Source organism: Lycorma delicatula, chromosome 13, assembly GCF_047948215.1.
Source record: "Lycorma delicatula isolate Av1 chromosome 13, ASM4794821v1, whole genome shotgun sequence".
Taxonomy (NCBI): Eukaryota; Metazoa; Arthropoda; class Insecta; order Hemiptera; family Fulgoridae; genus Lycorma; species Lycorma delicatula.
The window spans coordinates 30,180,758-30,200,154 of record NC_134467.1 but is presented as its reverse complement, the minus strand read 5'-3'; the positions used below and the strand labels follow the sequence as shown (position 1 = coordinate 30,200,154).

At 30.1% G+C, this 19,397-nt stretch overlaps 2 protein-coding genes across 2 annotated transcripts in view; one reads left to right on the top strand and one right to left on the bottom strand.

The window, feature by feature from the left end:
• Positions 1–9,951, bottom strand: part of LOC142334051 (uncharacterized) — a 33,060-nt gene extending 23,109 nt beyond the window's left edge. The window contains exons 1-3 of the mRNA XM_075381717.1: positions 9,833–9,951; positions 6,834–7,033; positions 1,922–2,131 (exon numbers count right to left, since the gene is read on the bottom strand). Coding sequence (XP_075237832.1) covers positions 1,922–2,131; positions 6,834–7,033; positions 9,833–9,876 — 454 coding nt within the window. The 5' untranslated portion in view covers positions 9,877–9,951. The remainder of the gene's footprint in view (positions 1–1,921; positions 2,132–6,833; positions 7,034–9,832) is intronic.
• Positions 9,952–10,466: 515 nt separating this feature from the next.
• Positions 10,467–18,424, top strand: SmF (small ribonucleoprotein particle protein SmF). Its single transcript, XM_075381506.1, has 2 exons — positions 10,467–10,580; positions 18,019–18,424. Exon 2 carries the CDS (start codon positions 18,049–18,051, stop codon positions 18,313–18,315), a length of 267 nt encoding a protein of 88 aa, XP_075237621.1. The 5' UTR covers positions 10,467–10,580; positions 18,019–18,048; the 3' UTR covers positions 18,316–18,424.
• Positions 18,425–19,397: the final 973 nt, after the last annotated feature.

Sequence of the window (19,397 nt, the reverse complement as noted above, 5' to 3'; positions counted from 1 at the left end):
GCAAACGAAATGTGTGTCTTGATCAGGTACAATAGGGACTGGAAGGGTGTTCTCCTGCGGAGAAAAATTCTGATCACTGGAAGAGGTGATTAGTATGTTTTCGAGGAGGCACGAGAAACCCCGATGGGATGTCCGATTTCGGACGAGCTAGGGAGGGCAGACTGCGCTGCTATGAAACCCTGAGGTGACTGTGTTAAGCTTTTTAGTGTGGGCTGGTCGTCTTGGGGGAGTTGAAAATCAGTATTTAAGCATAAAATTGAATACAAAATAATTTCATGTAATTCATCCAAGGTATAATTGTATATTTTGTAATTTTCACAGAATTTAAATATTTGAAAATTTTCATCCTGTGGGTTGAAGTTTGCGAGGAAAAAATATTGAATTTTTACTCCGTATTTAAGTTTTTCAATGTTTATGTAGAATAAGTTTTTATTATTGTCAACATCCTCCCTCTATGAATCATGAGACCTTGCCGTTGGTGAGGGGGCTTAAGTGCTCAGTGATGCAGAGTAGCTGGACTGAAGGTGCAACCATATCGGAGAGGTGTCTGTTGAAAGCCAGACTAAGGAATGATTCCTGAAAGAGGGCAGCAGCTCTTTCAGTAGTTGTTAAGGTCGTATGTCAGGACGACTTAAATGGCCATATCAACATCACTCAGTCCTCTGAGTACTGCGCAGCTGAAAGCAATGGAGAAAACTACAGCTCCTTTTTTTTCCAAGAAAATGTAGCTCTCTGCATTTTCATATAGCAATGACGGAGGTGCCTTCCTTAGTAAAATATTCTGGAGGTAAACAAATTCCCCGTTCGGATCTCCAGGTGGGGACTACTAAGGTACTATAGATAACTGACATTTTCTGTAAAATTATAAGCATTTTATATATATATATATATATATATATATATACACTTGTTAAACACTGCTCCAGCTCTTGTTTTTGATTAAATTAAATTGGTTAATATACAGTATTATTGACGGCAGCTTAGTTTTTTGTTACTATGAAGTTTATGTAGAAAGTCATACCTATGCTGATGAACTTGATGAAGTTTAATTTCATTACAATTACTGTACTATGTATAATGCTAGTAATATTAATATTAAGAAATGTTGTACTTTCATTATAGCATAATTAAAAAGTACTTTTAAAAATTGAAATCTCTTGTAAAAAATAATTAAGTTCCATTTCTAATCATAGCTCATAACCTAATAAATTATGATTGATGTAAAAGTCTCCTCTTGTAAGATTTTAGTTTAATTTTTATGTATAATTTCATTCATTTCTTCATTACAGTGTGACAGTGCTTTCAAAGTTGTCCTAAAAATGATATACATACATTATAATTCATTATGAAATTGGGATTACACATTTAGTTTGATAGATTTATCAATCTTCTCTTTCCCTTAATCCCTGATAAATTACAAACTCCTTTTAGATTGACCTGCCTAACAAGTGAATAGAATGCATATTCTTATCTTCATAGCCTTCTAACCCTTCCTGTTTCCTTTGTTTCTTATTAATTAATTCAGAAATTGAGGAAATCTTTAAACAACTTGTAGAAAAATATTTTACCAATTTAATAAGAAGACAAAGCCTTTTCTGATAATCTTTGCTGTGAAAAGAAAAATGGAATTATAACTTTTGCCAGTTTATAAGTTAAATATGTATATTTTCGATGAAATTAATTCCACGTAGAAAAAAAGAAAGGCTGAATATAAGTAAATTTCTTAAAATTTTCTCAGAATAGTGCAAATAATTTTATATATGAAAATAAATGTTTGAAAACTAATAATAATGATTTTCCTGGGGCATTTTTAAGCCAGTATTCAATAAGCCATTAACTGAATCCACAATATCTATATGTTCTTAACACAAAGCAGAGATAAAGAAGAAAGATTATAAAAAAATAACACTGATAAACTTACTTTTTTTAATAATTTTTAAAAAATCTTTAACCATTTCTGGTTTAATACGATCAGTCCATTTATGTTGTTGTTGTTTAAGAGTTGTAACAAAACATTCTGGAGGTAAACCAGCTGGTACTGATATATTCGATTTCTTTAATAAATCAACTAATTGTCTACAACGATGAGTAAGATCTGTAACTCTTTTTTTTAGTTGCGTTATTTCATCAACTGTAAAAAAAAAATACATATCAATTTATCAAGTGTTAAATAGAAAATATTATTTAAGTACATAAAATCAGAACCAATAGAAGAAGATATATTAACTGTTACTAAAAAGTAACTCTTTCAACAATTTTTCATATCATCAGCATAAAATCAGTAAAAAACACAAAAAAATAAAGAAAAAGTTAAACACCAGATATTAAACAGTTATAACTGTAGTAGAATACAAATAATAATAATAATAATACAGAAACAATGATCTGAAAACTGGTTTAAAAAAATGAACAGCATTATTGGATAGCAGTAAGAAAAAATTACAAACTAAATGTATACATATTTCATTCCTATATATTTGTATTCAAATTAAAGTTTTGCAAATGGCAAAAATATTGAAAAAAAATAATAATTAGTTACCCCGTTACCAGTTTTTGATGAGATAATTCGTCATTAACTACCTTGACAAAATAAGCTCGTCATCCACTTTTTTGCTGAAAGGTGTCTCTGATAAAATAATTTGTCATTATGAATTGACCTGTTTCATTCTGTTTTTTGATTAGTTACTGTAATGTGTGTGTGTATGTGAGTCGAGTTCCATTTTTACTCTAATTTAATGGTGAAGCGCTACTAGCATATTGGTTCTCTATTCTATATGTCTTGATTTGTATCTTCTGAACAGTTGTTACCTTGCATTTTTTTTCATTGTTTTGATCGTTCCTTATGTTATATATGTGTTGGTTTTATTATTTCTTTGCGTTATTTATTGTTTTCTTTTATAGTTTTCATAATTTTACAATTATTTTTGTGTAATTTTCAGTCATATTTTTATTTTCAATTGTTTGTCTGTCAATGTGACCATTTGTAAATTAGAAACAACAGAGATGTATACTATAATTTAACTTTACTAATTTTTTATGCGAGTAAACTATCTTTTGTCAGAAGATAAAATGTATGTGCGAATGCATGATTGAGTAAACATCTTTAGATACAGTTTGGAGCTGTTTCAACATAACAGAGGAATTTTTCCACTGTTTGTTATGAAACAGTTATTGAAACTTTTCATAACCGTTGATCATTCCCCATCTGAAACTGAGGAACAATCAAAAGAGTGAGCTGCAGTTGGGAAGTAGTTCTAAAGAGGAAAAAACTACTCCCATCAGCAAAAAAAGTAATATTCATTATCTTTTGTAGGCTTGTGACATAATCTTCTTTGACTTTCTGGAAAAGATAAAACAATAACTAAGCAATATTATATATCTTTCCTGGATCATCTAAACGCAGAAATCAAGAAAAAACAGCTATATTTAACTGTTTCAAAACTTAGCTCATGCCCTGTTTTAACCCCCAGACCGATGTTTTTCACCTTTTTTCAAAATAAAATATCAAATTTACATTTTTTTTTAACCTTTATGTAATGTTAGTATATTAAATTAAAGCCCAGAACTTGTTTCTTCTAAAAAAAAAATTTTTAAAGCACCATAGATTTTATGCTTTTCAAGATTATTTACTGAATAACAACGCTATGTTTTCTCTATTTTGAAACTTTACATAAAAATATTTAAGGAAAAATTATATCGTAAAATTTATTGAATAAATTTTGAATAGCAAATATACAATAAAAACAAAATTATAAAACCAAAATTCATATATAAAAAAAAGGGTTTTATAGTGCTAGTATATGATACAAACTGAAATACATTGTCTTAAAAACTACTGTTTAGCTGTAGAGATCGATGGCATACCACACAGAGAATTGCTCAACACACTGATTTTTTTTTTTTTTCTTCAGTCATTTGACTGGTTTGATGCAGCTCTCCAAGATTCCCTATCTAGTGCTAGTCGTTTCATTTCAGTATACCCTCTACATCCTACATCCCTAACAATTTGTTTTACATATTCCAAACGTGGCCTGCCTACACAATTTTTCCCTTCTACCTGTCCTTCCAATATTAACTAGGCGACTATTCCAGGATGCCTTAGTATGTGGCCTACAAGTCTGTCTTTTCTTTTAACTATATTTTTCCAAATGCTTCTTTCTTCATCTATTTGCCGCAATACCTCTTCATTTGTCACTTTATCCACCCATCTGATTTTTAACATTCTCCTATAGCACCGCATTTCAAAAGCTTCTAATCTTTTCTTCTCAGATACTCCGATCGTCCAAGTTTCACTTCCATATAAAGCGACACTCCAAACATACACTTTCAAAAATCTTTTCCTGCCATTTAAATTAATTTTTGATGTAAACAAATTATATTTCTTACTGAAGGCTCGTTTAGCTTGTGCTATTCGGCATTTTATATCGCTCCTGCTTCGTCCGTCTTTAGTAATTCTACTTCCCAAATAACAAAATTCTTCTACCTCCATAATCTTTTCTCCTCCTATTTTCACATTCAGTGGTCCATCTTTGTTATTTCTACTACATTTCATTACTTTTGTTTTGTTCTTTTTTATTTTCATGCGATAGTTCTTGCGTAGGACTTCATCTATGCCGTTCATAGTTTCTTCTAAATCCTTTTTACTCTCGGCTAGAATTACTATATCATCAGCAAATCGTAGCATCTTTATCTTTTTACCTTGTACTGTTACTCCGAATCTAAATTGTTCTTTAACATTATTAACTGCTAGTTCCATGTAAAGATTAAAAAGTAACGGAGATAGGGAACATCCTTGTCGCACTCCCTTTCTTATTACGGCTTCTTTCTTATGTTCTTCAATTATTACTTTTGCTGTTTGGTTCCTGTAAATGTTAGCAATTTTTCTTCTATGTCTGTATTTGAACCCTAATTTTTTTTAAATGCTGATCATTTTATTCCACTCTACGTTATCGAATGCCTTTTCTAGATCTATATACGCCAAGTATGTCGGTTTGTTTTTCTTTAATCTTCCTTCTACTATTAATCTGAGGCCTAAAATTGCTTCCCTTGTCCCTATACTTTTCCTGAAACCAAAGTGGTCTTCTCCTAACACTTCTTCCACTCTCCTCTCAATTCTTCTGTATAGAATTCTAGTTAAGATTTTTGATGCATGACTAGTTAAACTAATTGTTCTGTATTCTTCACATTTATCTGCCCCTGCTTTCTTTGGTATCATTACTATAACACTTTTTTTGAAGTCTGACGTAAATTCCCCTTTTTCATAAATATTACACACCAGTTTGTATAATCTATCAATCGCTTCCTCACCTGCACTGCGCAGTAATTCTACAGGTATTCCGTCTATTCCAGGAGGCTTTCTGCCATTTAAATCTTTTAATGATTATAGAAAAAAAAAAAAATCATTAGAATTAAATAGAACTAGCAACACCAATGGAAAGAAAATGAACTCAATTGGTTGATACTAAAGTTGGAAAATACGAAGGTTATGGGAAAACGTATTTAGAACAATGAAATCCCAGCAAGATATCTTATTTGGTTGCCAACTGACGGACTAACAAATCATGCCATACAATGTAAGACTGTCAACTGGAAAGTGTTAACAAAATAAGAAGTGTTTTTATCATCAAAAAACTTTTTGTAATGACTTTTGTAATGAACTCAATTGGTTGATACTAAAGTTGGAAAATACGAAGGTTATGGGAAAACGTATTTAGAACAATGAAATCCCAGCAAGATATCTTATTTGGTTGCCAACTGACGGACTAACAAATCATGCCATACAATGTAAGACTGTCAACTGGAAAGTGTTAACAAAATAAGAAGTGTTTTTATCATCAAAAAACCTTTTGTAATGACAGCAAAATTGTTTGAATTATGCTACAAAATTATTTCAATCAATATCCTCACCCAGACTTGGCACTTTCAGACTATTACACATGGTGTACAAAAAAGAATATTGAAGTTTTTAAAGCTATTAATATCCCTTAATTTACAGTAATGAATTACAAATAAAATAAAATTGTAATTTTATTGTAAAATAAATTTGTAATCAGATTTTCTTAACACGTTTTCAATGTAAGCACCTTTCATCACAGCACACATCAAACTGATACGACAGTTTGTCCCATATTTTAACCAGCATGTATGTCAATGGAAGCGACAGCCATTTCAAGTCTGAACCTCAATCACATGACATCAGATCAGGTGACTTTGGAGGTTACCAAAAACAAGCTCTATCACTGGCTCCCAGCAGACCGATCCTGTGGTCATAATAAACATATTTCAACCGATCCTGTACAAAGTTAAGCAAATGAGGAGGTGCACAGTTCTACTGCCAAATAAAATTCTTAACCATGTATGCAGTGCAGCATATCCAAATAAGCAACTCCTGTTAAGCTATCTTTAGGATAAAAATCAGTCCATAAATTTGCCATCGGGATACCTTGTAAGTCATAAGTTAAAACTAAATTTGATTTTCTAAATGATATTTTCATATTTATCATGACATCCAGCTAAAATCAATACCAATAAGAATTGCCTCAATTGTTTTACTTTTAAACACGTTCTGGGTCTACTTTTTACTTAAAAATCATAATTTGTATGCAAGGATTTACGACTGCACATCATATTGTTACAATAATAATTTAGAAAACTAATAAATATTTAATATTTTGTGTTTTCTTTGTAAATTTTGTATTATTACTTTCAATGGTAATAATATGGATAGAAAGAAGAACCTAACCAACCCAAAAATTATATAAAATCTAACTTCAAAAATAACCTAAAAGAAAATTAGCATTAATTATAAAATTATTAAGAAATAGGCTATTTACCATATATATTATTGCAATCATTCTTCTCCATTAACTGTTGATTTTTATCAATAAGCTGTTTAATATACACAGCAGCATTATTAATAATATCGACTTTAGTACGTGTTATGGCTGGATCGTAGTCTGGTAAAACTGTATTTAATTCGTAAAAACTAACATTTAAACGATTACGTCGTTTTCTTTCCCATTCTCTATATTTCCTTTAAAACAAAATTACGAAAAACAAATAAGTAATAATTTACATATAGGTATAACTTTAAATACAGATAAAAAAAAATAATAAAAAATTATTCAGATATCAATGTTTTGATAAAATTGTAAATATTTTGTTAGCAGATCAAAATGAAAACATATCCAAATGTTTCATTTACGAATCAAAAAGATGTTTAAACAACTTATTATTAATTCTACATCAGTAGATTTGACATTTTTTTTTAGGACTCCATCTGCCAATTAACACATAATCCAACTGTTAACTACTTCCATTTTTCAAACAATTACAATATTATTCTTATCTCGGGAGATAAGAGTTCAACGCTTTGCTTACATCATATCCTACATGAAAACTATAACAGTGGTTGCTTTTATTCAATACACTATCACTTTGTGTTGTGGTAATAATAACAATAAAATGAATGAAAATACAAAAGATTGCTTTTTCCACATTGCTTTTTGGAAGTTATTTGAACATTATAAACATAGGTACTTGTTATATTAATAATAATAGAGGAGAAAGTGTTATTTGCTGTCTTATTCACTGTATCCTTAACCACATTATACCAACAGCAACATCGGTTTAATTATTTCTTTTAAATTAAAATTCACTAATCTTTATTTTATAATATTAGACTACTGTAAATTAAAACAGCTATCGGGCTGGTACAATAAAATGGTATTTTATCGGTAAAAAGATTATGTATTAAGGACCACAACATGAAATTATAATATGGTGACTGCATACAGTCATGCTAAATTTATGTGAGGACCAAGCAAAAATTAACATGCCTATCATTAACTGGTTTCAAAATTCACAAACTCAATTTCTTATCCTGTAAAATCTATAAGTGTCAAATGTATGAGGTGTAAAGGAAATGAGTAAAGTCAACGTAATAAACTAGAATAAACATACATAAAAAAGTATGCATGGACACATTAACAAGATGGCCAGTTCTCAAAATAAGGAGTGAAATTACTATCAGCAAAATATACTCACAAACAGAAAAAATACTTATGTATTAACCGCAGCTATAGCTTTATTTAAAAACAAAGTAGTCAATCAGATTTCGGTGGAAAATGAACAGTCTCTTTATTAATTTTAATAACTGGTTATTTATATTTATTTATTTTATAAATATAATTTAACCAAGCTTAACCTACGCTCACTAACCTTGACTAATTAACACCGTAATTTTTTGAGTATTTATTTAATAAATTTAGTAATTATTGCAATTATTTATTATTTAAATAATCAAAACACTCCTGTTAATTAGTCAAGGTTAGCGAGTGTAGGTTAACTTTGGTTAAATTATATTTGTAAAATAAATAAATTACCATTTATTAAAATTAATAAAGAGACTGTTTTGAATCTTATGTTAAACTCTATATCGGCCCATTTTCCAGCGAAATCCGATTGACTACTTTGTTTTTAAATAAAGCTGTAGCTAAGGTGGCGTTAATACGTAAGTACCAAAATAACTTAACCGATGATAGGTCAGGGGTATCTGCAAGCAAATAAATCAATTTTTCTTTTTCAGCTAATATTACTGAAGAAACAATTATATTTTTTGATTCCTGTAAAACTTACTGTACAACAATATTAGAGGAAGTGGGATACATAAGTTTTTAAGTAAACCATAAATACCATTTTGTGGACCTAAATCCATAGCAAACACCCAAACAGTTGAAAATTTATGGCGTAGTGCAAAACGAAGAAATAAAAATCATGAAAGAGCCATGATATGATATATTTGGCTGAATTCTTATGGTAGCAACAGTTACCTGACATGTTCAGTCATGAAAGACATGTTCAGTCTCATTCAAAGACAATTGCAGACTTCAGGCCTCTAGTAATACCTCTCCAGTGATTACTAAATGACATAATAAGTACATCATATTAAACTACTACAATATTACTGACTAATATGTAAACAGAAAAACAGATCCCTGTGACAGTCAAGTACTTTATACATATCACAAAATTTCAAGACTTTTCAACATAAATAATCTTTTAATTTATCTTTGAAAAATGTTAAATCACACTGATTTAAAAACCTATTTGAAGTGTTAGATTTATCAAAGACAAACATTTTCTTTATTTAAAAAAAAAATCAAAGAATAACAGCATTATGCATACAAAAATCTTTTTACAACAAAAATTAAATATAAAAATACTGATTACTATATATATATATTTATGTACTTATCAAGATATAACCAGATATTTAATTGATAAAGATGTACAAAAATGTCTTAGATATGGAAGCTACTAGTAGAAATTATTAACTCCAGAAAAAAACAAAGTATTTATAGTTACACGCAAATTTTCTATCTTCATCAAATAATAATATAATTCAAGCACTACTACTAATTGTAAAACACTACTACTAGAAGAATATTATTAATTGGTGGAATATGCTGGAATACTCTTACATGTAAATAGATTCAATTTTAATATCAACAAGTAACTGAGATAAATTATTATATATTAAGAAACTGACATCTACATAATTAAGTAAATAACAAATTTTTAACTTTAATTTATTTAAAAAAACAGTAAACAATTCGATTTACTCGTTGTAAAACGAATTTGAAACACCATATCATTAGAACCAATATTTCGTTTGGGACCAAACTTGTAACATAGCTGATATTTAACAGTATTAAAAAGACAAAATTATTAATTAGTCAATTAGCTCTAAATATGCATAGATTTGATTATGTTTTAAAAACTTTCCAGAAAACTCTTTACATCAAAAAAATAATATTTTAACATCTCTTACCGGATCTCTCCTTTTTTCTTTATTTTAGCTTTTTTGGCTTTCATGTTTTATAATAAAAAAATAACTACAAAATTAATAATACTAATAATAATAGGTTATGTTGATAATTTTATTCAATAACTAACAATACTAGCGCAATCTACTTCATTTTATCTGGAATTAAGGTCGCATTTAAAAAAAACAAATAATCGAAGTTCAATATGTTCGATATTTTGGAGATAAATTAACGTTTAGTTAATTTATGCGTCTATTTCTTTTAAACAATTAAGGAAAGCTTAAAAAAGCAATAAAAAGATTAATGTATGATGTTTTGATATTTAAGAAGCATAATTAAAGGTTACCATCAAAGCAAAAGTTTATACGATTGCAGCGCTACCTATGTAAGGTAATTTTACAAGGAATTTTGTTACTAATTTTTTTAAAGTTATTTAAAAGAAATAATAACGGAGATTTAAATGGATCTAAATTCAATATAAAAGTTTGTAACATAAAAGAAACTTTAAAATCGTTAATAGTAATTTTTTCTTATAATTTGTTTAAATATTAACAACAGATGTCGCTCATAATATCACTGTTAAAATTTAGTTTTTCGATATTGTATTAATCGACAGTTGTATTCTTTCCAAAGTTCTTCATGAAATCGATTAGTTGGAACCGCGTTAGGTTGTAGTGAACGACCGGCGGCGTCAGGTAGCCTTAGTTCTCGTGCTTGTAACCTTAAAAATTGTATCTTTTTTATATTTTATTTGTAAGTATATTACTTTTTCCTTATTTTATAGATATTGAGAACAATATAGTTTTGTATAGACTGTTTATTATCTGTTATGTAATATGTTTGTTAAACGTTAGTTATTGTATTCTAAGAAGAAATAAACTAACAATGCTGTTTGATTACAATTCTACAGTTTTATTAAGATTTAATGTTTGTTAAGTTATTTCTTAAACTATTTATTTTTTCCTAATTCAAGGATTGCTTATTTTCTATTATTTATGAGGTATATTTGAAGGAAAGTTTTTTTTTATATAAACAAATATAGTTGTATTTAGGAACTAATCATTTGTTTACAATTTTGTTAATCATGATGTATTTTTTTTTATTTTCTTCATAAAGACTATAGTAAAATATTAGTATTAAATAGTAAAGTATAAATATTAAATGTAATAATTTTTGATTAAAAGTTATTAATATTTTACAATTTTTATAATGTAATATCAGTAAATAGGTTTTAACAATTTTCATTATTTAGTATTATCTGCCAAAGAAAGGATCTTTTCAATAACCAAAAGTAATTTATTCAAATCTTTAAGTATCTATTTTCAAGTATTTATTTATTCATCTATGTATACCTTTTTTTTATCTGTGACAAGCTTATATATAATTTATTTTTGTCTATATGGAACATTTTGCATTCTTTTATACGTGCTGGATTATTAAAAAGTATTTCTTTTACAAGAATATTGTTATATTAATAGATAATATCATTGCATGTATACATTAACATAAGTTTTTCAATTATTTTAGTATCCTAATCATGGTAATTTGTGTATTGTAACTAAGATTAAAAATTGTAGATTGCCTGTACATTTTGTATTAAAAACATTTTTTGGGGGAAAAATTTTAAAAATGTCTAAATTTAAATTATTAAAAAAGTGGGTACAAAAAAGTAATTTATTTACATTAACATGTGTTTTCTTGCACCATTGTAATCTTGTTAAACATAATTATTAAGAAATTCCATAATTAATAATGTTACCCAAGGAAAAGTATTTCTAGAAACAATAACTGGTTGTTTTAATGAACTAAACATGTGGTTTGTTAAACAGGAGGAGATTATCAATTCACTCTCTTTTTTCTGATTAGCCTCCAGAACCACTATAAGATATTACTTCAGAAGATGATGTGTATGAATGTAAATAAAGTGTATCTTTTACACTCTCAGATCGACCATTCCTGAGATATGTGGTTAATTGAAACCAAAACACCAAAGAACACCGGTATCCATAATCTAGTATTCAAATCCATATAAAGATTCTCAATACAAGTAATTTTTTGTGCTATTCAGTTCATCATCTGTAATGTAATGAATACAGATTGTTTGATATTGCTGAATGCCAAATCTGTTGTGTATGGAAGGTTCAAATATCAATTTCAGAAGAGCACCCACTAAAATATGTAGTTTAGTTGTGCAATAATGTGAACTAACTCAAATTTCAGTGTGATTTTTAGGGTGAAGATGTGTTGTTCTGTGATGTGATAGTCTTTTAAATCAATAAATCTATTTATATTTTTTGGTTCAAGAATGATCCAGACTGAATATTACTTTACTTGTCTAACAGGATGAAACAAGTTCATTCATTTGTTGCCACTAGGAGTTATGCATGACATGCTATTCTTCTGCCTCATCAAGTGACCCATTCTGGAAGACTGGAAGGGGAGGGTTTTCATTGACTGAATTTCAATTGGGAATTGCCACATAGGGGGAACAATTGGAATATTCTGCTGTACCTGTTATTACAAAATTATTTTTTAACATGATCACAATGCAATCCCATCATGACATCTTTACCACATGTACAACACATTAGGAAGCAAAAATATATTTCTTAAAATTTTAAAAAATACGCTTTTTGGAAATATTCAAAGGCAAATAGATTTTTTGATCACCTTGAACTATTATTATCAAAATATCTTGCCAAATGATATATTACATTCCAAGAGCTGTAAAGCTTAAAATGACACTAAATTAATTTTTTATAATTACCTGAACGTTGCTTATTGCAGTTTTTTTTACGGGGTCCTGTACAAAAAACTGAGTGACTGCAAAATCTGAAAAATATATTATTTTTCATCACTTTATAGATATGATCAGTCATGTAAATTTTGTTAAAATTGGTGATGGTCAGGTTGTGAGGCTTGTTGATTTACATGGGTTGACCCTGTTAAAAGGAAAAAATTTCAGTCATGCCTTGGAAAAAGAATGTTATTAAAAAAGGTATGTCTCTCTAGAATGATTGGGAGGTATTCAAAGTATACCTCTCTATCATTGTGGATTCAACCCAGTTGAGTTAATTTGGGGATAAATCAAAAGTTACAGAGTATCAGAAAATAATACTTTAAAAAATATCTGATGTTAAAAATTTATGCTTAAAATCAATGGGCCAACAGGTATGGAAAAACTGTATAAAACATGTAACGGATACTGTTGAACAAAATTATTGGGATTTGGGATAATATAATACAAAACAAAATTGTGCCTTTCATTGGTATTTCATATGGTGCCTTTCATATGGTACAGCACTACAGATTTCTTGCAAACAGATGACGATAACTGAATTAAATTTATTATTTGTTTAATATTATCATATAAATGTAATCTAAAATATTAGTGAACTTTTATTGTTAGTGGACAGTTGAGAATTTCATAACTCTTAAAAAACTCATGGAAACTATGCAACAATAAACAAATTTCAATGAATAAAATAATCATGAGTTATCAGATAGCCTGAACAAGTTAGGAAATATTTATTGATCATTTAACATGCCTTAATTTATTTAAATTTAAAATATGTATATAATTTTTGTAAAATGTAGTAACTTGTGGTTACTGAATATTAACATTGTGTAGTTTCTTTTATATGCATCAGGATTTACAGGAGATACATGTGAATCGGCCACCTGAACACTTGTACGCACAGTCTGTTAATTGAACTTTATAAGATAACTGAATTAGGTATAACGTATTTAATAGCCTACATTATCAAATGAATCATTTTTTTAAATATATTTTTTAATTAGTATTGGGAGAGGTAATTTAATTTTGTTCAGGACATGCAATCTTGGTGTAGAATCTATATAAATAAAAATATAAACGTTCATTTGTTCAAAATCTTGAAAGTTTTTCACTGATTGTTTTGAAATTTTGACACAATGTTGCATTTGAATACGCACATTTTTATATACCTACTATTTATATACCTAATATGTCATATCTGTGACAGGTAAAAACATGCCTTTTTTTTAAAAAAAACAGCACTACCTGTTGGACGTAAAAGCAACACTCGCTATACTAAATATCTTATGATTACATTTCAATGTTTCCAGTATGTGTGTCCGATGTGGACTAAAAAACTACTGGACTGATTTACGCACAAGAGGGGAAAAGGGAGAAGGGAAAAATCAAAAAAGAGAAATATGGCAAAATTGAAAACGGGAAATGAGAAAAATAAAAAGAGATATGGGAGAAAGGGAAAGGAAATATGGTAAAAATGAAAATGGGAATAGGGGAAGGTTAGATTTTATAAAGTTCTGTAATGTTCATTTTGTTAGCGTTTTATCAAACTTTCAGTTCTGTTCATTTAATTTATATATATTCAAATCTAACAATAGCGAAGCTTTGCCGGGTCTACTAGTTATAAATATGCATGTTGAGAATTGGTTTAAGAATTGGTGTATTCAATTTAATGACAGTTTTCATTTCATTTATAACTGGTGTAAAAAACAAATAAATTAAGAGATGTTACAAAGAGAGAAATACATTATAGCCTCCAAAAATTTATAGTCTGTTTTGTCATGAAAGTTAATGAAAATATATTTTACAAAATAGAAGAATTTTGCTGGTTGTCTTCTTTTATAATAGTTTTATTTGGTCCAATTTTACAGGCCAAAGATTTGGAATTATTCTGGACAGATCCTCCAATACAGTAATGGATGCTATTAAAACTAACATTAATTTGTTTTGAGTAAGGTTTGAACAATTAAAAGTATATTACAGTTGTAACAATCAAATATAGAGAATAATACAACGATGTAAAATGAAGATTGTGGGAAACACAATGTTTATGAAACTGCTCTAGGATGCAGCACAATTTGGAATTGTATTTTACTGACAAGGTCAGCTTATAATAGAATTCATTAATGCCCTTTTGCAGGGTGGTAGAAAGGGATCCTTGCTTTAAATCCAAAATGGTCGCTTCTAGCTTGGTCCCATTTCTAAGTTAACCATTTAAAGATTTTCGAATGGTTCGAGCAGCTTATATTTATATCGACAACCACAGCATCTTGGGTTCAAATCCCATATTTTACTTTCCCGACTAGACAGCGCTATAGCTGTAGAAGGGAAAGTATTGTAATCGACCCAATTTGGGCATAATGCGATTTTCACCAGATCTTGATGCTTTGACACCTAAGGAACCCAAAAATCCAGATAGAAATTTTTTTTAAACTTATCTTTTTCTTATTTAAATACTAATGAAAATTATTTTTTTATTACATGGCTAGCATTTAAAATAATATTTGTTAGTATGTGGAAAAAACTAAACTAATCTTATGTTTGCTGATTATTATTTTATTTGAATGTAACAATCTTTAACCTAACAAACTGATTTTGTTTTATAAAACTTGAATAAATTAAAAAAAATTAATTTAATTTTTGATTTGCTTGATACAATAGAAATTTTTTTTTAATAATAATCATCCTTTTTTCGTCTTGAGTCACTTGACTGGTTGGTTTGATGTAGCTCTCCAAGATTCCCTATCTACTGCCAGTCAGTTTCATTTCGGCGGTACACCCTCTACATTCTACATCCCTAACAATTTGTTTTACATATTTCAAATATTGCTCGTCTGCACAATTTTACCATATACCTGTTCCTCCAATATCAAAGCGATTCCAGGACACTAAGATGTGGTCTATAGATCTGTCTCTTCTTATAGCTGTATTTTTCCATATGCTTCTTTCTTCATCGATTTGCCATGATCGATCTCTTCATTTGTCACTTTATCCAAATCTGATTTTTAGCATTCTCGTATTGCAGCGTATTTCAAAAGCTTCTAATCATTTCTTCTCAGGCATTCTTATCATCCAAGTTTCACTTCCGTACAAAGCTATACTCCAAACAGATACTTACATAAATGTTTTCCTGGTGTTTAAATTAATTTTTGATGTAAGAATATTATATTTCTTACTGAAAACTCATTTCGTCAGTTCTATTCAAATTTTATATCGCTCTTGCTTTGTCAATCTTTAGTAATACTACTTTCCAAATAACAAAATTCTTCTACCTCCATAGTCTTTTCTTGCCCTATTTTTATATTCAGTGGTCCGTCTACATTATTTTTACTATATTTCATTGTTTTTGTTCTTGTTTATTTTCATGCGGTAGTTCTTGAGTAGGACTTCATCCATGCCATTCATTGTTTCTTCTAAATTTTTTTACTTTCAGCTAGAATTACTGTTTCATCACCAAATCATAGCATCTGTATCTTCCTTTGGATTGTAATATGTACACAAGTTTTTTTTTTTTTAAGCAATTGCTATATTCAAATAAGATAGTATAATTAACAAACATGAAATACAAAGTTTTTCCCATGTTTGTATAAATATTATTATTATAATAATAAATACTAATTATATGCTCATCTCCATGGCGGAATGGTAGCATCTCTGCCTTTCATCCGGAGGTCCTGGGTAAATCCTGGTCAAGCATGACATTTTCATACACTAAATTATTCCATTTCCATATCCCATGCCCAAGCTTCATGCTTATGTGGTTATATGATCAAGCCAAAAAAAAGTGTCTGTGTTTACATAAGAAAAAACAAAAGTTAAAAAAAAAGACATGAAGATTCGATCCCGAGACTGTCAATTATATTACTGGAATGTTTATCACTAGGCTTCTGCTACTACAATTGCTTTCTTTACTGTAGAATTACAAAATTTACTTGAACCACACAAAAATCTTTAAATGTAATTTACTTCGAAGTGGGACCATCCAAACCCTGTAGGGGAAAACACCCACCTTGTGACACTTCCGGTTGCCACCCCCCACCACCGTTCATAGCCCTGATGGGCTTTAACAGGAGTCGACTTTCGCCCTCTAACGTTTTACATCTCACACTAATAAGCCAGGTCTCATTGGGATGCCACCGATTTAAATGCCTCGGTAGACATTTACATCGGTGATTTTCAAACTCAGCTTTTGCCTTTGCTGTATGCCTCATCCGGACATCTCGAATGTCCTACATCAATGCCCTCTGAACTTGCTAACCAAGTTCGCGGAAGCACAAACCCTGCGCCTAGTTCTACTTTAATTGAGCCACTTTCTTGTAAATGTCTCATAGATTTGAGGCAAATTTAAAAACAACATACCACCAAAAATGTTGTTCACAACAATGAAAATTCAGTCTTAGTTCCCTTAAGTGAACTCAACTTTCATTTCATACCCCTGACTTGGTTAATTTACGGAATCCGGTCTGGTCTACATGGGCGAGGCAGACAGACCTCCTACTTCTACTCAGCTCTATCGTAGAGTCCCGTGTGACATTTACTTTCTTCTTCCATTGTCGAAATGCCGCTATACCTCACGGCTGCACAGGATCCATTCCCTTGGCAGGTAATTCGACGGTGGGTTTGCTCATTCAAAACGGCGCTACACTTCACAGCTGCATGGTAACCCATACCGTCGGCAGTGCAGTCTCCGTTCTGCCGACAGCGAACATTAAAATTAATCACCACAAATTCTATCTAACCATGGCTCGATGCCAAACACCTACCTCTGGCCAATCAACTACCCAGGTGGTCCCTAGCCACCCGGGGTGCTACTCTACTATACCTCTTCAGCCATCCTGCTCAGGGCGAGGTAACAGAAGAAGCCAGCTACAACAGTCCATTCTCTGCGAGTCTTCAAGTTGACTTGCAGATCAAAGAAGTAATCCACTCTCCCTCGAGTGTCCTAACAACTCTGGTACGTTCAGCCTCGTATCGGGGACAAACATAAAGAACATGGTCCACAGTTTCATCGACCCTAAAAGCTGGAGTCAAACAAACCAAGCCTACCCAAACTATTCCTAAAGGCACCATGTTCGAAGTGGGACCAACTTGGAAGCTGTCATTTTGGATTTAAAGCGGGGAAAGCTTTTCCTTCCGCCCTGCAAAAGAGCATCAATAAACACTTGTATGCTGTCTTCCTGCCCATTATGAGCTCTTATGTTAGCAGGTTGGTATTACGTAGCAATCTTTTCTATATTATTAAAACTTTTGGTCACCGTTAATCAATGAATAATGTATTAATTTATTAATAATAACTTTTCTTTTAAAAATAACTTTAAATATATTTTACAATTCTTAATTTGCTATTAACAATGTATTTCTAACATTTCTTCTATATATATATACTTTTTTTTTCAGATCAGTGCAAGTAAATAAAAATAATCCAAGATGTCTGCGGCGATGCCAATTAATCCAAAACCTTATTTAAATAGTTTAACTGGTAAACCGGTTATAGTTAAATTGAAATGGGGTCATGAATACAAAGGTTATCTAGTATCAGTTGACGGTTATATGAATTTACAACTGGCAAACACTGAAGAATTTATTGACGGTAACAATACCGGTAATTTAGGTGAAGTTTTAATACGTTGTAATAATGTTTTATATATAAGAGGGGTGGAAGAAGAAGATGAAGAAGGAGAAATGAAAGACTAATGTTTTTTTTTTTTTTTTAATTTATGAACCATCTATGTTACCTAGGTTAAGATTACATTCATATTTCATAATAAATGTTTTTATTGTATAATTAAAATTTAAATTTGTATATGTATTGTATTTTATGTGTTTCTTCTAATGATATCTTTTTGTGTATTGGAATGTTCTTAACTGTAGGTATACGACCTAATTTCTTCTAGAGTGATCGTAAATAAGGTAATTGTAAATCAAGTCCTTTATTTATTATTGCAGACTTGGCGACAGGAGGATCTTTCAGAAAATATTTTTGGTGAAATTAAATAATTAATATTTTATATTCTATTTTACGACAAATTTCAGAAAATATGCAAGGATGGTAACCATTAAAAACTGCTAACAAATTCCTATTACAAGTGATAACAACATTGCTACCCTATTTAAATAAAAATCAACGCAAACGAAATAGCCTGTACTTTACTTATTTGTTCAGTTGATATTTGAACTTTGTTGGCTATACAAGAGGATATCAGAAGTATCATATTCTCTTTTGCTCTATTGACAGGGAACTATTTTTTTTAGCTGTGTGTACACAACTGTCACCTCTAAAGTAGTCCCCTTGCACAGAAATACAGTGTTCCTTGTCACTTCCTTTTTTGTGTTTAGCCTCCAGAAATTACCATTCAGGTATTACTTCAGAGGGTAATATGCATGACTGTATTCTTGTACAGTCTCAGTTCAACCATTCTTGATATGTGTGGTTAATTGAAATCCAACCACCAATGAACACCGGTATCCACACGATCTAGTATTCAAATCCATATAAAAGTAACCTTTACTAGGATTTGATTGCTGGTACTCTTGACTTCCAAAACAGCTGATTTGGGAAGACATGTTTACCTCTTAGACCAACCCGGTTCTTGCACTTCTGGAATGTGTAAAGTCCACTTCTTGAAGCAAGGAAAATAGCTTCTGCAATTCGTGCTGGATCTCCAGAATGGTATTAAAACATTGCTTTTTAAGCTGTTTGAATGGTATTTAAACATTGCTTAGCTCAGGAGGGGTCAAAGTCTGCAGGTGCCAAATCTGGAGAGTATGGTGCGTAT